The sequence below is a fragment of the Phyllobates terribilis genome, unplaced genomic scaffold, assembly GCF_046119375.1.
Source record: "Phyllobates terribilis strain yellow unplaced genomic scaffold, ASM4611937v1 Scaffold_3__8_contigs__length_932513732, whole genome shotgun sequence".
Taxonomy (NCBI): Eukaryota; Metazoa; Chordata; class Amphibia; order Anura; family Dendrobatidae; genus Phyllobates; species Phyllobates terribilis.
The window spans coordinates 345,486,554-345,511,261 of record NW_027362763.1 but is presented as its reverse complement, the minus strand read 5'-3'; the positions used below and the strand labels follow the sequence as shown (position 1 = coordinate 345,511,261).

At 39.5% G+C, this 24,708-nt stretch overlaps 1 protein-coding gene across 1 annotated transcript in view; it reads right to left on the bottom strand.

The window, feature by feature from the left end:
- Positions 1 to 24,708, bottom strand: part of LOC141258548 (uncharacterized) — a 395,228-nt gene that overhangs the window by 311,360 nt on the left and 59,160 nt on the right. Inside the window, 7 exon segments of the mRNA XM_073673526.1 lie at positions 71 to 195; positions 316 to 438; positions 584 to 697; positions 772 to 885; positions 17,969 to 18,079; positions 21,423 to 21,536; positions 24,432 to 24,542. Coding sequence (XP_073529627.1) covers positions 71 to 195; positions 316 to 438; positions 584 to 697; positions 772 to 885; positions 17,969 to 18,079; positions 21,423 to 21,536; positions 24,432 to 24,542 — 812 coding nt within the window.

The following is a 24,708-nucleotide window of genomic DNA, read 5'->3' as shown; positions in this document are numbered from 1 at the left end:
TTATTGCTCTTATGATGGGTCACTTGCCAGTAGTGTGTAGCACATTGATTACTGGGAATCTGTAACTTACATATAACATGCTGTAAAATGATGCTCCAAAAGGAAAACCTGTCGGGATGTCAATCATTGGAGAAACAAAGTCTTGATAACGCCTTGTAGCTCTTATGTCACTTCGGTATTCAAACAATCTGTCCTCTGGGATAAAGATAATATAATAATGTAAATTGTAGATATATATCAGTATTAAAAAAAGATTAATCGTGCCTGAAAAAAAGTATGTTGCACATAGGGAAAATATAAAATTCCACTTCGTACCTTTACAGGTAAATCCATCGCCGATATATCCAGAGTTACAAGTGCAATAATATGACCCTGGGGTGTTTGTACATAAAGCGTTAGGGCTGCACCAGTGCCGTCCAGTTGTGCATTCATCCACATCTGAAAATCATGGACACATATTATATAGTTAAATTCTATAGTCATCTATATAGTTAGATATGGACAGGTATAAATTAGAGTTTTAATATAAAATAAATATCTTAAACTCTCATTGCAACATTTAAAAATAATAATAGTACATTACCATCACTGCAAGTTTTCCCTTTCCAGTTAGGAGGACATGAGCAGATGAAATCATTTATCAAGTCAATACAGACGCCTCCATTACTACATGATGTCCTGGTGCAGTCATTAATATCTGCAAGAGAACATTATCATCAGTAAAGATGAAATAACAGTCACAGAATTCCCCTCTATCTGTCAGGTACTCACTTATTTCACAGAATCTGCCGGTGTATCCAGGAACACAGGAGCAGGAGAAACTATTGGGTAAATTATTACAGGTGGCTCCATTTCTACATGGATAACTCAGACATTCATTAATATCTGTGGGAAAATATAATAATAATAATAATAATAATAATATTCACCAGTGACTGGGATGAGATTTAAATAAATTACTCATTTTTCCAGTACTGCTTCCATGTGTATTAATGTGTAATCATTGTCAGGATCACTTCTGCTATGAGGCAAGATGAGCAGCTAGCTTCAGGCGGCAGTCTTGGGTATCTCTCAAAATGACACCTCCCTGAGATCCTCACCTAAAAACTCAGCATGTGTAGAGTGGTCTTATGAGCAGAGCTCTCGCCACACACGAAAGATGCTGGCTATGTTACATAGTTGTCATCTGTCTCTAACAGCAGTGGCTGGAACTGAACAGCCTTTAAATGAAGCAGTGTCATGTTCCATGTGCACCAGTTCTCACCGGCCTCCATCATTTCAATGGCAGGGTACCGATGTGCTGCGATGGCCGCTGGAAGTCTGATGAAGGCCCGTGTCACTGTCAACTTGACTCTCCGGTGAAGATGATCCACAGGCAGAGCTTCATAAGAGAACAAGATTTGTCCTATATATTGCAACACTGTGATATTGCACAAGATACTATAAGTCATAAAAATCAAGAACGAAGTAAAAATAAATATAGAAAATTCTAATTTCCCAACTTACCCCCTACCCTCCTTCCCATTAAAAATAAGGAAACTAAAAAATTAAAAGTTAAACATATTTTGAATTGCCGCATCGCTAAAAGCCTGGTTCATCATAATATAAAATTAATCAACCTTTAACCCCTTAAGCCCCGCGGGTGGTTTGCACGTTAATGACCAGGCCAATTTTTACAATTCTGACCACTGTCACTTTATGAGGTAATTACTCTGGAACGCTTCAACGGATCCCCCTGATTCTGAGATTGTTTTTTCGTGACATATTGTACTTCATGATTGTGGAAAAATTTCTTCGATATCACTTGCGTTTATTTGTGAAAAAAATGGAAATTTGGCGAAAATTTTGAAAATTTTGCAATTTTCAAAGTTTGAATTTTTAAGCCCTGAAATCAGAGCGATATGTCACACAAAAGAGTTAATAAATAACATTTCCCACATGTCTACTTTACATCAGCACAATTTTGGAACCAAAATTTTTTTTTGTTAGGGAGCTATAAGGGTTAAAAGTTGACCAGCGATTTCTCATTTTTCCAACAAAATTTACAAAACCATTTTTTTAGGGACCACATCGCATTTGAAGTCACTTTGAGAGGTCTTTATGACAGAAAGTACCCAAAAGTGACACCATTCTAAAAACTGCACCCCTCAAGGTGCTCAAAACCACATTCAAGAACTTTATTAACCCTTCAGGTGCTTCACAGGAATTTTTTGAATGTGGAAGAAAAAAATGAACATTTAACTTTTTTCACAAAAATGTTACTTTAGACCCAATTTTTTTTATTTTCACAGGGGTAACAAGAAAAAATGGACCGCAAAATTTGTTGTGCAATTTCCCCTGGGCACGCAGATACCCAATATTTGGGGAAAAAACACTGTTTGGGCGCACTGTAGGGCTCGGAAGGGAAGGAGCGCCATTCGACTTTTTGATTGTAAAATTTGCTTGAATAATTAGCGGACACCATGTTGCATTTAGAGAGCCCCTGTGTGCCCAAACATTGGAGCTCCCCCACAAGTGAACCCATTTTGGAAACTAGACCCCCCAAGGCACCTATCTAGATGCATAGTGAGCAGTTGCAACCCCCAGGTGCTTCACAAATTGATTCGTAAAAATGAAAAAGTGAAAAAAAAAACACTTTTTCATTGTTACGAATCAATTTGTGAAGCACCTAGGTGTTCCAAGTGCTCACTATGCATCTAGATAGGTGCCTTGGGGGGTCTAGTTTCCAAAATGTGGTCACTTGTGGGGGAGCTCCAATGTTTGGGCACACAGGGACTCTCTAAACGCAACATGGTATCCGCTAACAAATTGAATGGAAAATCGGCTCAAATTGTTAGCGGACACCACATTGCGTTTGGAGAGCCCCTCTGTGCCCAAACTTTGGAGCTCCCCCACAAGTGACCCCATTTTGGAAACTAGACCCCCCAAGGCACCTTTCTAGATGCATAGTGAGCACTTGGAACCCCCAGGTGCTTCACAAATTGATTCGTAATAATGAAAAAGTGAAAAAAAAAACACTTTTTCATTTTTACGAATCAATTTGTGAAGCACCTAGGGGTTCCAAGTGCTCACTATGCATCTAGATAGATGCCTTGGGGGGTCTAGTTTCCAAAATGGGGTCACTTGTGGGGGAGCTCCAATGTTTGGGCACACAGGGACTCTCTAAATGCAACATGGTATCCGCTAACAAATTGAATGGAAAATCGGCTCAAATTGTTAGCGGACACCACATTGTGTTTGGAGAGCCCCTCTGTGCCCAAACTTTGGAGCTCCCCCACAAGTGACCCCATTTTGGAAACTAGACCCGCCAAGGCACCTTTCTAGATGCATAGTGAGCACTTGGAACCCCCAGGTGCTTCACAAATTGATTCGTAATAATGAAAAAGTGAAAAAAAAAACACTTTTTCATTTTTATGAATCAATTTGTGAAGCACCTGGGGTTCCAAGTGCTCACTATTCATCTAGATAGGTGCCTTGGGGGGTCTAGTTTCCAAAATGGGGTCACTTGTGGGGGAGCTCCAATGTTTGGGCACACAGGGACTCTCCAAATGCAACATGATATCCGCTAACAATTTGAGCCGACAATTTGTTAGCGGATATCATGTTGCATTTGGAGAGTCCCCTCTCCAAATGCAACATGATATCCGCTAACAATTTGAGCCGACAATTTGTTAGCGGATATCATGTTGCATTTGGAGAGTCCCTGTGTGCCCAAACATTGGAGGTAGCTTTATTCTTCGGGTCAGTACGTTTACAGCGGTACCACATTTGTATCATTTTTCTATGTTTTGGCGCTTATACACAATAAAAGCTATTTTATAGAAAAAAATATTTTTTTGTATCGCTTTATTCTGAGAGCTATAACTTTTTTATTTTTCGGCTGATGGAGCTGTTTGGCGGCTTGTTTTTTGCGGGACGAGATGATGTTTTCAGCGGTATCATTTGTATTTATATGCGTCTTTTTGATCGCGTGTTATTCCACTTTTTGTTTGGCGGTATGGTGATAAAGCATTGTTTTTTGCTTCGTTTTTTTTTTTTTTTTTTTTTTACCGTGTTCACTGAAGGGGTTAACTAGTGGGACAGTTTTATAGGTCAGGTTGTTCCGGACGCGGCGATACCAAATATGTGTACTTTTATTGTTTTTTTTTAATTTTTTTTATAATAATATTTATTGATGGGTACATTATATTTTTATTTTTGGTGTATTATTTTTTTTATTTTTTTATAATATTTTTGCACATTTTTTTTTTTTTTTTTCCACTTTCACACAGTTTATACACTTTATTACTTTGTCCCACTCTGGGACTTTCACTTTTTTTTTTCTGATCGCCTGCATGGCACAGGAATGGAGCACCATCCCTATGCCATGAAGGCTGTCAGAAGTGCACAGTGTGAAGATTGCTTGGAGATGCACTGCGCATGTCCAAGCAATCTTCCTGCTCTCTGGTGACCCGGATGTTGTCATGACGACATCGGGTCGTCATGGCAACACCCGGGAAGCCTTTGCAGACTGCGCTGGAAGCCGGAAGAGGAGGTGAGTATCGCCGATCACCTCCCCTTGCCCCCGCAATGCCGCGATCGACTTCGATCGCAGCATCGCGGGGGTTAATGTGCTGGGAACGGTGCAGGACCGCTCCCTGCACATAGTACCGGGTGTCAGCTGTGACAATCAGCTGACACCCGGCGGCGATCGCGCCCGCACAGCCTGTGTGCGCGCGCGATCACGATGACGTACTAATACGGGTCTGGCTCTTAAGTCCCAGGGCACAGACGCGTATTAGTACGTCAGATGTTATTAAGGGGTTAAAGAGTAACAATCGTTTTATTTTTTTGTTTCATAAATCAATGCTACACATGAAAATAAGCAACTTTGCAATATAGCTTATTAAAAAATATTGCTTCTTTCTCTGCCAAAATTGATCATTCATTAGACAGACTTTCCCATTACTGAGACAGGAGATGGTGGCTGCTACTGATAAGATTTTATCTAGATAGGAGAGGAGGAGAAGGGAGGTGCTCTGTCTTTAACTCCTCCCTCCTCCCCTCTACATAGAATTGTATCCATTGCAATGGCCATCTCCTATTTCAGTAATGGGAAAGTCTGTCTTTGCTGAATACAAATTTAACTTCAGAATTGAGAATTTTGATAATGACTGATCAATTTTGTCAGAGAAAGAAGAAAATTTCTCTGTTAAGATATATTATGGAGAGATCCAATCTTCCTTCTTATCTGCCCTGTCATACCCTGTGTATTTGCTACTGCCCTAACAAGGGCAGTAACTAAGTGGGCTCTACACAGAAACCCCACAAAACAATGATGTGCCTCCCGACGCGTTTCTTTATCAATAATGAGATGTCATCAGGGGAATGTTACTCTTATAAGGGAAAAGAAAAAAAAAAGGCATATGCTTCTACTCAGAAATATTTCCTCCATTCTAATAAAGTGCTGAGTGACAAAAAATGCATATGTCATCCATAGGAGTATCTTACAGTGGTAAGTATCTCCTATTAAAGTGAAGAATTATTTGCAGAAAAAAAAGTTTAGTAGCAATTTTTCATTTTTTTCCTGCAAAATTTGCAAAACCTATTTTACTAGGAACCACTTCACATTTGAATTGACTTTTAGGGACCTGTATGTCAGAAAACACCCAAAAGTGACCCCATTATAAAAACTGCACCTTCAAAGTATTCAAAACCATATTTAGAAAGTTTGCTAACCCTTCATGAGCTTCACCAGAATTAAAACAAAGTCGAAGCAAAAAATGAAAATATAGTTATTTTTCACAAAATTCTTAATTTAGCCCCAAAGTTCCATTTTCACAATGTTAGTGGGAGAAAAGGAACCATTTAATTTGTTGTCAAATTTCTCCTGAGTATGATGATACCTTATATGTGGTAGGAAACTACTGTTTGGGCGCATGACAAGATTCAGAAAGGAAAGAGTGCTACTTAAATACTGCAGCACAATTTTTGAATGAAAATATTGCCGACTCCATGTTGCATTTGAAGAGCCCCAGACATGCCAAAACAGCACAAATCCCCAACAAGTGACCCATTTTGGAGATTACACCTCTGAAGGAATTCATCTTGGGATGTGGTAAGCATATTGAATTCACAAGTGCTTCACAGAATTTTATAATATTGATCCTTGAAAATGACAAAAATGTAGATTTAGCCCCACATTTCTCATTTTGACAAGGGTAATGGGAGAAAATGGACTACACAATTTATTGTACAATTTTTCCTAAGTGTGCTAATCCTTCTGTGGATTGAAGTTACTGTATGGGCATATGACATGGCTCAGAAGGTAAGATGTACATTTAAATTTTGGCGTGCAATTTTTACCAGAACACTTTAAGGATATCATGTCTCATTTAGAGAGCCCCAAGGTGCCAAAACAGCAGAAACCACCCCACAAGATACTCCATTTTGGAAACTGCATCCCTCATGGAATTTATTTATTGGTGTGGTTGAGCATATTGAACCCACAAGTGCTTTCACAGAATTTTATAACAGTGGACTGTGAAAATGAAAGATTACAAATTTTTCAACAAAAATGTAGCTTTAGCCCCAAATTTCTCATTTTCACAATGGTAACAGGATAAAATGGACTGCATAGTTTATCCTGAGTTCGAGGATACCCCATATGTGGTCAGAAATTGCTGTTTGGGCACATGGCAGTGATCAGAAGTGAAGAAGAAAATTTTGGAGTGCAAATTTGGCTGGAAAAGATTGCATACACCATGTCGCATTTGGAAAGCTACTAAGGTGCCAAAACAGCAGAAATTCCCACAAGTGACCCCATTTTGGAAACTACACCACTAAAGAAATTAATCTAGAAGTGTATTGAGCATCTTGAACCCACTATTGCTTCACAGAATTGTATAATATTGGGTCTTGAAAAACAATATTACATTTTTTATCGTAAAAAATGTTGCTTTAGCCCCAAATTTTTCATTTTCACAAGGGTAACAGGAGAAATTGGACCAAAGCACTGCATATCAACCCAAAAACACCATACCAACAGTGAAGTTTGAAGGTGGAAACATCATAGTGTAGGGCAGTTTTTCATCATACAGCACTGGCAAACTTCACATAATTAAAGAAAGGATGAATGGACAAATGAACCAAGACATTGTGAAGAAAATGTGCCATCCCTCTGAATGATGAAGATGAAAAGAGGGTCGACATTTCAGCAAGACAGTGATCCCAAACATGCAGCCAAAGAAACTCTCAGTTGGTTTCAAAGAAAAAATTAAGCTGCAAGAATGGCCCAGCCAATCATATGACTTTAGTCCTATAGAAAATTCATGGATGGAACTAAAGCTCAGAGTTCATAGAAGGAGCCAGCAGAACCTTCAGTATTTGATTAGGTTCTTTGTGTGGAAGATTGGGCCAAAATCACACCTGAGCAATGCATGTGGCTAGTTTCTCCATACAGGATGCATATTGAAGCTGCCATCACCAACAAAGACTTTTGTATGAAGTATTTATTACATTTCAGTAAGTATGTTCAATAATTTTTCAATGTGTCATTTTTCATTATTACACATATAGACATGTCCGAAAGTGTTGGCGCACCTGAAATTGTTCCAGAAAATGAAGTATTTCTCCAAGAAAATTATTGCAATTACACATGTTTTGTTATACACATGTTTATTTCCTTTGTGTGTATTGGAACAACACAAAAAAGGTCAATTGGACATAATTTCACACAAAACCTCCAAAAAGGGCCCGACAAATTTGTTGGCAACCTCAACTTAATATTTGGTTGTACACCCTTTGGAATAAATAATTGCAGTCAATCGGTTCAAATAACCATCGACAAGCTTCTTACACTTCTAAGCTGGAATTTTGGACCACTCTTCTTTGGCAAATTGCTCCAGGTCTGTCAAATTTGAAGGGTGCCTTCTACCAACAGCAATTTCAAGATTTCCCCACAGGTGTTCAATGGGATTTAGATACGGACTCATTGCTGGTCACTTCAGAACTCTCAAGCACTTTTTTCCATCCATTGCTGGGTGCTTCTTGAAATATGTTTGGGGTCATAGTCATGTTGTAAGACTTATGACCTAGAACGGAAACCCAGATTTCTGACACTGGGCACTACATTGTGACCTAAAATCCTTTGGTACTCTTCAGATTTAATGATGCCTTGCACACAGTCAAGGCATCCAGTGTCAGAGGCAGCAAAACAACCCCAAAACATCTTTGAACCTCCACTATATTTGACTGTAGATACTGTGTTATTTTCTTTGTAGGCCTCATTCCATTTTTGGTAAAAAGTAGAATGATGTGCTTTACCAAAAGCTCTATCTTTGTCTAATCTGTCGACAAGACGCTTCGATGGGCTGTTACGGACATCTGGTGAGAATTTCATGTCAATAGCTCCTTTAGAAATATATTAATTTCGAAAATTGGTGACATGTTCAATACTTATTTCACCCACTGTGTATGTGGATATATATATGTATATATATATATATATATACATAAATACATACAGTGTATGTACTGTATATGGTTACAGCGCTCAGCATAAATGAGTACACATCCTTTGAAAAGTGAGAGTTTAATCAATATCTCACAACATACATGAACAATTTCCAAACTTTTGACAAGACTGAGTTTCATAGAACATTATTTAACTCATAACATGACAGTAACATTAATAATATTAATTTTATTTACAAAATCTTCAGGTTTATCCAAATTAGTTGATACACAAATAAATACACTCCATATGATAAACAACTCCATCATGTTTTGTATGACTTCCATGATTTTTAAGACAGCACAAATTCTTCTAGGCATGGAAAAATCCAGTTGGCCACATATTGCAATATCTATCTTTTTTCATTCTTCATGAATGACCTTTTTTAGAGCCTGGATGCTAGATGGAGACTGATGCCCAACTTGTCTCTTCAGAATCCCCATAGGTATTTTGGTTTGATTCTGATCAGGAGACATACTTGGCCACTGAATATCTTTCACCCTGCTTTTCTTCAGAAAAACAACAGATGTGTGTTTTAAATAACTGTCATGTTGGAAAAGTACACGTCTACCATGGGCACAGAGCGATGTTAGCAACTTCTCTTTCAATATAGAACACTATGTCAGTCAATTCATGACACCATTAATGAAATGTAGCTCCCCAACACCAGTTGTACCCATGCAGCTCCACATAAGGACACTGCCACCACCATGTTTCATTGTAGGCACCATGCATTTAGCAAAAATGCACATCTACCAAGGGCATGGAGTGATTGTAGCATCTTCTCTTTCAATATGCAGCAGTGCATCATTGAATTCATGATACCATTAATGAAATGTAGCTTCCCAAAATCAGTAGCACTCATGCAGTCCCATATAAGGACACTGCCACCACCATGTTTCAGTGTAGGCACCATGTATTTTTCTAAATTAGTTTTTCTAAATCCATGGTGTCTACAGTGAAACATAGTGGTGGCAGTGTCCTTATGTGAGGCTGTATGAGTGCTGCTGGTGTTGGGGAGCTATATTTCATTGATGATATCATGAATTCACAAATGTACTGTATAGAAAGAGAAGATGCTACCATCACTCCATTCCCTTGGTAGGCATGCACTTTTCCAACATGACAATGTTTCAAAACACACATGTAAGGCACTGTTGCATAGAAGACTTAGCACTGTCTTTGAAATCATAAAGGTAATACAAATTTAGTAGTTTTTGATGTTGAGTGTATTCATTTTTGCATCAATTAAATTGAGTAATATTTTGAAATGAAAGTTAAATTATTAACCTTCTTTGATTAGCATGGGCTAAAAATATTCAATGAAACTCAGTCTTGTCAAAATTTTGGAAATGGTTCCTGTATTCAGTGAGATATTAATTAAAATCTTACTTTTCAAAGAGTTTTTATCTTTTACATATCTATGCTGAGCATAATATGTTAAATATAAGTGTTATATTTATAACAGCAAGCCAGGCACAAATTGGACATGTGTCCAACCGGCAGATTTCTGGTGGTCTGCAGCAATGAAGTACAAAGTGGGACGCCGACCCTTTTAAATCTTCTTCACATTATAAATGTGTGCGTGCCCGCACACATGCGACGTTACCATACAGAGGGCTGTTTTTAAGTCTTCCGCTGGCAAGTACCAGCATCAGGACACTTTTTGTGTGCAGACTTCGTGCCCTGAACTCCAGTCCCCAGCCTCCTGCATATAAATCAAATCTGTTCCTTTGCGCACCTGGCGCTAGACACATTGAAGCTTTAAATCTGACCCTAGTTCCAGAGTTTGGGTGAATCCTGAGATTGAGCCTTTTTATGTATGCATCAGTCCCAGTGTCTTCTATATGATGTATACTAAGCAATCTCATATATTATTTATTTACATCAGCCCCAGTGTCTCCTATGTGATGTATATATAGCAGTCCCAAAGTCTCCTATGTGCTGTATACTGAATACACCAGTCCCAGTGTTTTCTATGTGATGTACATATGCACCAGTCCCAATGTCTTCTATGTGATGTATATACAGTACAGCAGTCTAAGTGTTTTATATATGATGTGTGTACACTAGTCCCAGTGTCTCCTATGGGATGTATTAACAAAAGCCTCAGTGTATTCTATGCGATGTATTTACAGTAGTCACATGTATCCTATGTGATGTATATACACCAGTCCCAGTGTCTCCTATGTGATGTATATACAGCAGTTGCAGTGTCTTCTATTACTTGTAAGGTTGAAACCAGAAGTGTACATACACTATATAAAAAGACACATATGCATGTTTTTTCTCAATATCTGACATGAAATCAGAATAAACCTTTCCCGTTTTAGGTCAATTAGGATTACCATAATGTTTAATATTTGCCAAATGCCCGAATAATGAAAGAGAGAGAATGTTTTAAGGCATTTTTATTACTTACTGCAAAGTCAAAAATTTACATACATTTCATTATTTCATAGTTTCATAGTTTATAAGGCCGAAAAAAGACAATCGTCCATCCAGTTCAGCCTATTTCTTGTGCACTGCAGCTATTCCGCAGCGTTGATCCAGGGGAAGGCAACAAAAAAACATGCGGTATAGGCCAATTTACATCATTGAGGAAAAATTCACTTCCCGACACCAATCTGGCAGTCAGATTAAATCCCTGGATTAATTAACTAAGCATAAGATGTAATTTTATTGTTCTCAAGAAAGGCGTCCAGGCCTCTCTTGAACTCGTTAAGTGAGTTGGACATCACCACTTCCTCTCCCAGAGAGTTCCAGAGTCTCACGGCTCTGACCGTAAAGAATCCCCTTCTATGCTGGTGCAGGAACCTCCTTTCCTCCAGACGCATAGTGTGCCCTCTCGTCTTTGTCACCATCCTTGGTATAAACAGGTCATGGGAGAGATCTCTGTACTGCCCCCTGATGTATTTATACATGTTTATGAGGTCTCCCCTAAGCCTTCTCTTTTCCAACGTAAATAGGCCTAATTTTGACAACCTCTCTGGGTATTCTAGTCCCTCCATTCCCTTTATTACCTTAGTCGCCCTCCTTTGTACCCTCTCTAGCTCCAATATGTCTTTCCTGAGCACCGGAGCCCAGAACTGTGCACAATATTCTAAGTGCAGCCTTACCAGCGCTTTATACAGAGGAAGAACAATGTTCTCATCACATGCTCCTATTCCTCTTCTGATGCATGCCATGACTCTATTTGCCTTCGCAGCTGCTGCCTGACACTGGGCACTCCAATTTAATTTGCTATTAACCAAGACGCCCAGGTCCTTCTCCATGTCAGATTTCCCCAACGGTTTCCCATTTAATATGTATGGGTGACTGCTGTTTTTCTTTCCCATGTGCATGACCTTACATTTATCGGCATTGAACCCCATTTGCCATTTTTTGGCCCAACTCCCCAATGTATCTAAATCCTCCTGTAGCTGTGCCCTATCCTCATCTGTATTAACTACTTTACAAAGTTTAGTATCATCTGCAAATATTGCTATTTTACTATGCAACCCTTCCACTAGATCATTAATAAATATATTAAATAATATAGGGCCCAAGACAGACCCTTGAGGCACCCCGCTAGTAACCCTGACACACCCTGAGCTTACTCCATTGATAACCACCCTCTGCTTTCTATCACTCAGCCAGCTATTTACCCACTTGCACACATTATCCCCCAGACCAAGCATTCTCATTTTATATACCAACCTTTTGTGTGGCACGGTATCAAACGCTTTGGAGAAGTCAAGGTATACAACATCCACTGACTCTCCCCGGTCCAGCTGCGAGCTCACCTCCTCGTAGAAGGCGATCAGGTTTGTTTGGCAGGAGCGATCCCTCATGAATCCATGTTGATATGCAGTTAGACAGTTATTATCATTAAGATATTCTACAATAGCATCTCTAAGAAATCCTTCAAACAATTTACCCACAACAGACGTTAAGCTGACTGGTCTATAGTTCCCAAGGTCACTTTTAGACCCCTTTTTGAATATTGGTACCACATTTGCTTGGCGCCAGTCTAGTGGGACAGACCCTGTCCATAAAGAGTGCTTGAATATAAGATACAGCGGTCTGTCTATCACATTACTTAATTCTTTTAGTACCCGGGGGTGTATGCCATCTGGGCCTGGTGACTTGTCTATTTTGATATTATTTAGGCGTTTCTGAACTTCCTTCTGGGTTAGGTGGGTGATATTTAGCGGAGGGTTTACTTTATCACTCTGCATTTCCTCCGATAAATTGTTTTCTTTTGTGAAAACAGTGGAGAAGAAGCTGTTGAGTAGGTTTGCTTTACCCTCATCGCCCTCTATGATTTTACCCAGGTTATTTTTCAATGGGCCAACTCCATCAGTTTTAATCCTTTTACTGTTTATATAGTTAAAGAACAGTTTGGGATTCGTTTTACTTTCTTTGGCAATTAGTCTCTCTGTCTCCTCTTTTGCTATTCTTATTTGTTTCTTACAGATTTTGTTTTTTTCCCTATAAGATATTAGCGCTTCCTCGCTGCCTTCTTGTTTAAGTTTACCGAAAGCCCTTTTTTTGTTTTCCATTGCCCTCTTGACTTCCTTATTTAGCCACATTGGCTTCCTCCTATTTCTAGCCCTTTTATTCCCATAAGGTATGTACCTTCTACAGTGACTATGTAGGACTGTTTTGAAAATTTCCCATTTTCTATCCGTGCTCCTATTACTAAAGATACTATCCCAGTCTATAAGGTGAAGGGCATCTCTTAGCTGATCAAACTTTGCCCTCCTGAAGTTCAATGTTTTTGTGACTCCCTTGCTGGGCACCCTACTGAAGCACATGTGGAATTGTATAATGTTGTGGTCACTATTTCCCAGGTGCCCCCCGACCTGCACCTCAGTTATTCTGTCTGGCCTGTTAGTTAATATTAAGTCTAAAAGGGCCGTCCCTCTAGTTGGTTCCTGCACAAGTTGTGACAAATAATTGTCTTTGATAATTGACAGAAACCTGTTTCCTTTCTGAGATCTACAGCTTTCGGTTTCCCAGTCTATATCGGGGTAGTTGAAGTCCCCCATAATAATCACCTCGTTATTTTTTGCTACTTCGTCTATTTGTCTCATTAATAGACTTTCCGTGGCTTCTGCTATATTTGGTGGTTTATAACAGACTCCTGTGATAATTTTATTATTGCTTTTTTACCCAAGTATCTCCACCCATAAGGACTCGACCTCCTCATTTCCCTCCCATATATCCTCCCGTATTGTAGGCTTTAGACACGTCTTTACATATAGACAGACTCCACCCCCTTTCCGATTTCTTCGATCCCTTCTAAACAGACTGTAACCCTGTAAGTTAACTGCCCAGTCATAGCTTTCATCTAACCATGTCTCCGTTATTCCCACTATGTCATAGTTACCTGTAGATATTTCTGCTTCCAGTTCATCCATCTTGTTTGTCAGGCTCCTGGCATTTGCTAGCACGCAGTTTACACAATTTTGTTTTGTTCCAATCTTCTCCCTGTGGATTGTATTAGAAATTTTCTTACCTCCCTTCCAAGTATCTTGTCTTGGACCTTCTTTGTCGCACTTCATATCTTTCATTAGTATGTTCTCTGGTTGCATGTTCGTGTTCTGCGTTTTTCTTCCCATCCCCTCTTCTTCTAGTTTAACGCCCTCCTGATGAGTGTTGCGAGTCTCCTGGCGAATGTGTGTTTCCCGGGTTTGTTGAGGTGTAATCCGTCTCTGGCAAGGAGTCCGTCATAGAGGTAATTCACACCTTGGTCCAGGAATCCAAATCCTTGTTGTCTGCACCATCGTCTCAGCCAGTTGTTCACATCAAGGATCCTGTTCCATCTCCTGACGCCATGCCAGTCTACTGGAAGGATAGAAGAAAAAACTACCTGCGCATCCAGTTCTTTTACTTTCTTCCCCAATGCTTCAAAGTCCTTGCAGATTGTCGGTAGGTCCTTCTTTGCCGTGTCATTGGTGCCAACATGTATCAAAAGAAATGGGTGGACATCCTTGGAACTGATGAGCTTCGGTATCCTATCGGAAACATCCTTGATCTTCGCTCCTGGGAGGCAGCATACTTCTCTTGTGGTTATGTCCGGTCTGCAGATAGCTGCTTCTGTTCCTCTCAGTAGTGAGTCTCCAACCACCACCACTCTTCTTCCCTTCTTGGCTGTCCTTTTTCTTGTCGCTTCTGGGTGTTTCTGGGTGCTCTTTTCTTTTTTGCTTGCTGGTAGTTCCTCATCCTTAGGTGTGCCATCTTCGTCCTCCACAAGTCCTTGGAATCTGTTTCTCAGTTGTGTGGTTGGTGGTGTCTCCATGGTCTTCTTGCTTCTTTTGGTCACTTGCCTCCACTTGTCTGCCTCTGGAGGTTCTCTGACGCTTCCTTCACTTTCCGTGACCAGTAGTGACGCTTCTGTTCTGTCCAGGAAGTCTTCATTTTCCTTGATTAGTTTTAATGTCGCAATTCTTTCTTCCAGTCCCCGCACCTTTTCTTCTAAAAGAGCCAGTAGTCTACACTTCTGGCAGGTGAAGTTGGTTTCAGCTTCTGGTCGATCTGTGAACATGTAGCACATGTTGCAGCTCACCATGTATTATTTGGTACCATTGCCCTTAATCTGAATGACTTGAGTCAAACGTTTGGGATATCCTTCCACAAGCTTCTCACAATACTTGATTGGAATTTGAGCCCATTCCTCCTGACAAAACTGGTGTAACTGATCCAGGTTTGTAGGTCGCCTTGCTCGCACCTGCTTTTTCAGCTTTGCCCATAAATTTTCAATAGGATTGAGATCAGGGCTTTATGATGGCCACTCCAAAACATTGACTTTGTTATCCTTAAGCCACTTTGTTACTATCCATTTTGGCAGTATGCTTTGGGTCATTGTCCAGTTGGAAGACCCATTTCCGCCCAAACTTTAACTTCCTGGCTGATGTCTTGACATGTTGCTTCAGTATTGCCACATAATCTTCTTTTCTCATGATGCAATCTATTTTGTGAAGTGCACGAGTCCCTCCTGCAGCAAAACAACCCCACAACATGATGCTGCCACCCCCATGTTTTGCTGTTGGGATGGTGTTTTTAGGCTTCCAAGCTTCTCCCTTTTTCCTCCAAACGTAACAATAGTCATTATGCCCCAAAAGTTCAATTTTAGTTACATCAGACCACAGGACATTTCTCCAAAAATTAAGGTCTTTGTGTGCTTTTGCAAACAAGAATCTGGCTTTTTTATGTTTCTTTTGGAGTAATGGCTTCTTCCTGGCAGAATGGCCTTTCAGCCCATGTTGATACAGTACTTGTTTCACTGTGGATATTGACATAATCTTACCAGCTTCCGCCATCATCTTCACAAGGTCTTTTGCTTTTGTCATTGGGTTGATATGCACATGTCGGACCAAAGCTTTTTCATCTCCAGGACATAGAACATGTCTCTTTCCCGAACGGTATGTTGGCTGGACATTCCCATATTGTTTGTGCTTGCATATAATTGTTTGTACAGATGAACACGGCTCCTTAAGGTATATTGAAATTGTACCCAAGGATGAGCCAGACTTGTGCAAGTCCACAATTCTCTTCCTGATATCTTGGCTGATTTCTTTAGACTTTTCCATGATGCTACATAAAGAAGCAGTGTGTTTCAGGTCAGCATTAAAATACATCCACAGGTGTGTCTCTAACTAACTCAGATGTTGCCAAAAAAAGCTTTCAAATACATGGCATCATCATATGGGCAGTCCAGAATTGTTTAAAGGCATAGTAATCTTAGTATATGTAAACTTTTGACTTTTCAGTAAGTAATAAAAATGCCTTAAAACATTCTCTCTCTCATTATTCTGGCATTTGGTTAAATATTAAACATTATGGTAATCCTAACTGACCTGAAACGGGAAAGGTTTATTCTGATTTTATGTCAGATATTGAGAGAAACATGCATATGTGTCTTTTTATATAGTGTATGTAAACTTTTAGTTTCAACTGTATATACAGTAGTCACAATGTCTCCTATGTGATATATATACAAAAGCTGCAGTATCTCCTATGTAATGTGTATACAGTAGTCTTGATTTCTCCTATGTGAGGTATATACACCAGTCACATTGTCTTCTATGTGATGCATATACAGCGGTCAGAGTGTTTCCTATAGGATGTATATTCGGCAGCCTCAGTGTCTACTATGCTATGTATATACACCCGTCGCAGTGTCATCTATGTATATAGATAGCAGTTGCAGTGTTTCTAATGGGATGTTATATACAACAGAAGCAAAAGGTGGCTACTTTGAAGAACCTAGAATATAAGACATATTTTCAGTTGTTTCACACTTTTTTGTTAAGTATATAATTCCACGTGTGTTAATTCATAGTTTTGATTCCTTCAGTGTGAATGTACATTTTCATAGTCATGAAAATACAGAAAAATCTTTAAATGAGAAGGTGTGTCCAAATTTTTGTTTTGGTCTGTACTGTACAGCAGTCACAGTGTCTCCTATACAATGTATAAACATCAGTGGGAGTGTCTCCTATAAAATATATATACAACGGTCGCGGTATCTCCTATATGATATATATACAGCAGTCTCAGTGTCTCCTATATAATATATACAACAGTCTCATTGTCTCCTGTGTGATGTATATATACCAATCTCAGTGTCTCCTATGTGATGTGTATATAGAAGTTGCAGTGTCCCCTATGTATATACTGAAGTCATAGTGTCTACTATGTGATGTATATACATCAGCCTCAGTGTCTCCTATGTGATGTGTGCCCAGAAGTCTCATGTCTCCTATATGATGCTCCTCTGCGCACTTGCCACTAGACACACTGAAGCCTTACACCTGTCCACATTTTCAGAATTTGAGATTCCTGAGATGGAGCCATTTTATGTATGCACCAGTCCCAGTGTCTAACATATGATGTATATTTAGCAGTCTCATATATTATTTATTTACATCATCCCAAGTGTCTCCTATGTGATGTATATACATCAGTCTCAGTTTTTCCTATGTAATATTTATTTACAATGCAATTGCATTCTGTCATATGTTATATATGTCCTGTATACTGGGTGTAATTCTCAGTATCTGTATTATTCTGTAATATTCTCTTGTCCTGTTGTCGAAGAGGTGGCATTAGACTTCGAGGTGGTAAGTATTGCTGGGTTTATTACTTTCTAATTCTAGTGGGCAAATAAAAGTAAATCTTGAAAAACCTGTCTTAAATAGGTTATTGCAAGTTTGGAAGTTATCCCGTATCTTCTGGATAGGGGATAACTTTCCAAACGCAGGGATCCCCACGTTCCCAAGAATCATACATTTGAAGAGCATGATGTAAACGGAGCTGTGGTTCATCATGCGCACTGCAGCTCTATTCACAGGTGTTAAGGGGCATGACTAAGTGAAGCAAATTTCACTGATCGGGTAATGTGAAGTGTCATAGTATGTGGTCTGGTGGGGTTTATGTGCCAAGGCTTTTTTGGCCCCATCTGGCCCCCAGGAAACTGTATCTCACCTTCAGCGCAGTTTACACCAGTGTAGCCAGAATAGCAATTACAATAATAGCTTCCAAATGTGTTAGTGCATACGCCATTTCGACATGGATTTTCCGAACACTCATCCACATCTGTGGTAAAAAAAAATACATAAATACAATTAATTTTAATCACAATTAATTAATTATAATAGAATATAGAACACTGAACTACAACTTTTTCATTAAACAAACCTGTCAATTTCTGCACTGCAATTACAAAATAAGGTCATTTTACAAGTGGTCTCATTCCCAGCTACTTGATGGACATTCTTATCAGGACTATCCTGGCTGCAGGTGTGGTGAGGGCTGCTATCTGCTGATCGCTCTTATCTGTTTCACACATTTACTGATCATGCCAAGGATGACTATTGTTATATTGGTGCAGTTTATGAAGATGATAAGCAATTCATAGTTTTATACTTTTATCTTCTTCATTCATGCTTAGCAACTAAAAATCACAATTGCTTGGAAATAAGAAAATCATAAAGATAATTGGACAGTATAAGCCTCCCTTACTGTAGCAGTGAAGGAATAAAGTAGGTTTACATCAAATGGACTTTACTGAGTGATGTTACCTATGATCCAATGTAATGTAAGTAATCACAGAATCAGCCAATTATTCTCCTGATTAGTAATGACAATGACCATGCGGCTTTAAAGCTGCAGCTGATATCAGGACATCAGAATATAGGAAAGGATGTTTTCTACTATTAGGGTATGTGCACACGATGCAGAAATGAAGCAGAAAATTTCTGCATCATTTCTGCATCTCCCTGGCAGAAAAAACGCATGCAGATTGTGCATGCGTTTTTCCTGCGGAATACATGCGGATTCACATGCGTTTCCACATGCGTTTCCGCATGTGGATTGACAAGCGCTTTCCAGGCGATTTTAGCATCACTTGACACCTAGATCACACTATATAAATCCATGCAAACAGCATGGATTTATATAGTGTGACCCGAGAAAGTGTATATACTTACCTCCGATGGCCCGCGCTGTCCTGCTCAATCCATTCTCCCTCGCCGGCAACTTTGAATTGAAAGGCCTGCCGACGTCAGCGTCACGTGACCTGTCACATGACTCTGACGTCAGCGCAGGTCCTACAACTCACTGCAAGTGCCGGGAACCAAGCAGGAGCGCTGCGCGGGCCGACAGAAGGTACAGTTATATGTAAAAAAGTTTGGGCACCCCTATTAATCTTAAGCTTAATGTTTTATAAAAATTGGTGTTTTTGCAACAGCTATTTCAGTTTGATATATGTAATAACTGTTGGACACAGTAATGTTTCTGCCTTGAAATGAGGTTTATTGTACTAACACAAAATGTGCAATCTGCATTCAAACAAAATTTGACAGGTGCATAAGTATGGGCACCCTTATCATTTTCTTGTTTTAAATACTCCTACCTACTTTTTACTGACTTACTAAAGCATGTTTTTGGTTTTGTAACCTCATTGAGCTTTGAACTTCATAGCCAGGTGTATGCAATCATGAGAAAATCTACTTAAAGTGGCCACTTGCAATTTGTTCTCCTGTTTGAATCTCCTCTGAAGAGTGGCATCATGGGCTCCTCAAAACAACTGTTAAATGATCTGAAAACAAAGATTATTCAACATAGTTGTTCAGGGGAAGGATACAAAAAGCTGTCTCAGAGATTTAACCTGTCAGTTTCCACTGTGAAGAACATAGTAAGGAAATGGAAGAACACAGGGACAGTTCTTGTTAAGGCCAGAAGTGGCAGGCCAAGAAAAACATCAGAAAGGCAGAGAAGAAGAATGGTGAGATCAGTCAAGGACAATCCTCAGACCACCTCCAGAGAGCTGCAGCATCAACTTGCTGCAGATGGTGTCACTGTGCATCGGTCAACTATACAACGCACTTTGCACAAGGAGAAGCTGTATGGGAGAGTTATGCGAAAGAAGCCGTTTCTGCAAGCGCGCCACAAACAGAGTCAGCTGAGGTATGCAAAAGCACATTTGGAGAAGCCAATTTCTTTTTGGAAGAAGGTCCTGTGGACTGATGAAACCAAGATTGAGTTGTTTGGTCATACAAAAAGGCGTTATGCATGGCGGCAAAAAAACACAGCATTCCAAGAAAAACACTTGCTACCCACAGTAAAATTTGGTGGAGGTTCCATCATGCTTTGGGGCTATGTGGCCAATGCCGGCACCGGGAATCTTGTTAAAGTTGAGGGACGCATGGATTCCACTCAGTATCAGCAGATTCTTGACAATAATGTTCAAGAATCAGTGATAAAGTTGAAGTTACACAGGGGATGGATCTTTCAGCAAGACAATGATCCAAAACACTGCTCCAAATCTACTCAGGCATTCATGCAGAGGAACAATTACAATGTTCTGGAATGGCCATCCCAGTCCCCAGACCTCAATATCATTGAACATCTGTGAGATCATTTGAAGAGGGCTGTCCATGCTCGGCGACCATCAAACTTTACTGAACTGGAATTGTTTTGTAAAGAGGAATGGTCAAAAATACCTTCATCCAGGATCCAGGAAATCATTAAAATCTAGAGGAAGCGACTAGAGGCTGTTATTTTTGCAAAAGGAGGATCTACTAAATATTAATGTCACTTTTCTGGTGAGGTGCCCATACTTATGCACCTGTCAAATTTTGTTTGAATGCAGATTGCACATTTTGTGTTAGTGCAATAAATCTCATTTCAAGGCAGAAACATTACTGTGTCCAACAGTTATTACATATATCAAACTGAAATAGCTGTTGTAAAAACACCAATTTTTATAAAACATTAAGCTTAAGATTAATAGGGGTGCCCAAACTTTTTCATATAACTGTAAGTATATATATATTTTTTATTTTATTCTTGTTTTACAGCTTTTTAATGGTACGTGGGTGTGGATGAGACTCTCCTCTCCTCCACACCCGGGTACCATCCGCATATTAGAACGCGCCAATAACTCAAGTACAAATGCAGTCTTGCGGAATTGGCGCGTTCTAATGCAAGTCAATGGCGGCGAAAACGCTGCGTTTACGCAAAATTAATTGACATGCTGCGGATTTTTGAGCGCAGCGTTTACGCTGCGGAAAAATCCGCATCATGGGCACAGCACATGCGGATTTCAATTGGGGATCATTGCTGCCCTTCTACCATGCGTTTTTAATGCATTTCCGCGGCGTTTACGCATCTGCAAAAACGCCGCGGAAACGCATTAAATACGCATTAAATACGCATCGTGTGAACTCAGCCTTACACCGATGTGATGTAAAAAAAAACAAAAACAAGTTTCTATATACCAAGTGCTGTTAGAATCATGTTAGCCATAATATTACTAGTCAAGGGATAGAATCTGGTCAGAAGTAGTAATATAATCTGTGGAGTTCACTAGTTATGAAAGGTAAACATATTAAGGAGCTGGTGATAGATGAAAGAGAAAACCATCATCACGTCTTACCCATAGTACACTGCGATCCTGTCCATCCTGGTATACACTGACATGTGTAAGATCCAAGGGTGTTAATACAAGTGCCTCTAGCACAGGGGTTGTTCCTAGTACATTCATCAATATCTATTGAAGAAGATAGAAATAAAGACTGAAATCTATGATTATAAAATTCCACATAACGTATTAATGAGCAAACATGTTCGGTGATACTCGAGTATCTGGGTCCTCAAATGTGCTTGTTACTCGGCAAGCATTAGGCTGTGCTCGATTTCAAACTCGAAAGCAAGCGGGGATTGCCTGCAAGTCACTGTAATGCTGTAGTCATCTTGGTAGTGGCATTACTGTGATTGGCTGGCTGTATGACATCATCAAGGGTTATAAAAGGACCGACGCTGTCAGGCTCGGCACACTGATACCATTTTGCACAGCCAGTTCTTATTGGAAGGAGAGAGTGCTTGTCTAGGCGCGTGTGTGCACAGTTTAACAAATCAGAGTCCTGTAGTGTTGATACCGGTGCTGAATCTGAACAATCATACTAACAGTCCTTGTAAGGACTATTTTTTTCCTTTGCTGTTTCTATCAATTACATTCTGTATTTAGCCTAGGGAGTGAGAGAGATTTGCAGGAGCAGGGAGAGTGGTTGAATACAGTTTCTAGGCAGGGATATTGGTGTTTTACAGTCTGGATTCAATTACTCACCCATAGAGTATTACATGCTTTGTTGTACATTTCTGCGGTAAATAACACTCCAAAAAATCATTGAAAATTTTTTTCTGTATTCATTTACTCATCCATAGAGTGTTATGTGCACTAGGGTACATTTCTGTGGTATATAACCCTCCAAAAAAGCATTCAATTTTTCATCTGTATTTATTTACTCATCCATAGAGTATTACATGCTCTTGGGTACATTTCTGTGGCATATAACACTCCAAAAAACATTTAATTTTTTTTTGCATTCACTTACTCATCCATAGAGTATAACGTGCTCTGGAGTACATTTCTGTGGAATATAACACTCTAAAAAAAGATTCAAAAATGTTTCTGTATTCACTAACCATACATACTCGAGTATAAGCCGACTTTTTCAGCCCATCTTTTAGGCTGAAAAAGCACCCCTCGGCTTATACTTGGGTATATACTTTATTGTATATACAGTCCAGTGGTGGATAGTGGTGGGGGGGTTGCGGCGGCTAAGGTGCAGGCACAGGCAGTAGCCGCTGCTGCAGCTGCCACGTATGCCTGCTGCTAAAGAAAAAATGAATATTCACCCTTCTCTACACCCATGCAGTTGCATTTCAGGGGTCTATGGATGACTGGATGACCCTCCTTATATTTTTTTCTTGGCTTTGCACTCTCTGCAAAGTCTTTTTGAGTGTAGAAGTACATCATCTCTGCTTTCAAAATATTTATGTTCAAAAAAAATTTCTGGATTGAATTATTCCTCTATACTGTTGAATGTGGTTATTGTTTCATTATGGTGGTATGTAAAACTACAAAAAAGCATTGAAAAATATTTCTGGATGCAATTGGTCATCTATAGAGTATTGCGTGCTTTCAGTTACATTTCGGTGGTATATAACACTCCAATAAAGCGTTCAAAAATTTTTTAGTATTCAATTACCCACCCATAGAGTATTACATGCTCTGGAGTACATTTCAGTAGTATAGTAAATAACACTCTAAAATAATGTTGAAATTTTTTTCTGTATTCAATTACTTATCCACAGAGTGTTACATCCTCTGGGCTAAGAAATTTATCTAGATTCAATTACTCATCCAAAGAGTGTTACATCCTTTGTGGTACATTTCGGTGTTATTTGATACTCCAATAAAGCATTGATACATTTTTCTGTATTCAATTACTTATCCATAGAGTATTATGTGCTGTAGGATACATTACTGTGGTATATAACACTCCCAAAAAGCGGTGAAATATTTTTCTGGATTCTATTATTCACCCATTGAGTATTAGGTGCTTTGTGGTACATTTCGGTGTTATATAACACTTCAAAAAAGCATGGAAATTTTTATCTTGATTGAATTTGTCATCCATACACTTTTGCATGCTTTGTGTTACATTACAGTGGTAGTAAGCTCTGAAAAAACACTTTACTGCAGGTAACCAATTTTTATTTTTATTAAAAATAAACTTGGTTTCAAGAGACCTAGCAATTACAAAATGTGTAAGGCGTGCGGTAAGAGATGAGGAAGTGGAAATGCTGATGATGGTACAAGCAGAGTCCGAGGACGTGGAGCAGGTGCGACTATGCCTGTCCCTGGAGCACAAGGAACACGCCCATCCACAACACATAGGTTTCTGTCCCACTTTGCAGGGAGGCAAGGTACACCACTTCTGAAACCAGAGAAGTGTGACCAGGTGGTCGGTTGGATAGTAGAAAATGCCTGCAGCATGCTTGGCAGCACCACCCAGTCTTCCACACGGTCCAGTCTCATCAGCCTATAGTTTGGATCACTTAATCCTTACCCTGATCCTCCTTCTTCCCACCATGTTGAGTCCCACGTAACTAGTGATCCCACACTAGGACACTCTGAGGAGCACTTTACAACATTGTTTCTTAATTAGGGCCTCTAAACCTGCTTGCTTCAAGAGAGACATGAGGACATGCTGTTTAGTGATGGAAAAAAAGTTAGAGCAGCCATGGCCACAAGAATGATGGTGGGGAATGGCAAATTTTGTCTAAGGAGTCAGAGATGCTTCCGGGGGTCTTCCCCATGCTGTTCTCCTTCCATTCAGCACTGGTTCAATCCATTTCAACATTTTCACTGCCCCCCAGACCTCCTTGATGGATTTGCCAGAAAAATGCTGATTTTTCATTGACTCCCATTATACTTGGCACTCGAAATGAGCACTCGAGCATTAGAAATTGCTTGGTTTGAGTAACGAGCATCCGAGTATTTTAGTGTTAATTAAAGATGAAGGCCCAGTGACCAACAGCCCAGATATATGACAGTTATGTACAATACCTTTTTTCATTTGGAAACATTTTTTTTTACCTGTGTTACAAGTTTGTCCCTCCCATCCACTGGAACAGGAGCAGGTAAATCCATGTATTCCATTATTGCACTGGCCATGGACACAAGGGGAATTCTTGCAATAATCATTTTCTAATAAACAATAAAAAATCAGATTATTTCATATGAAATAAGAGGCAAGATATGAGCAGAATACGGAAACAGGATCAGAAACTATACAGAGCACGATACATGTATACAGTTGAATTTGTGCTACAGGAAAAAAAAAACTGTTGTCAGGAGCTTTTTCTGTTACTGA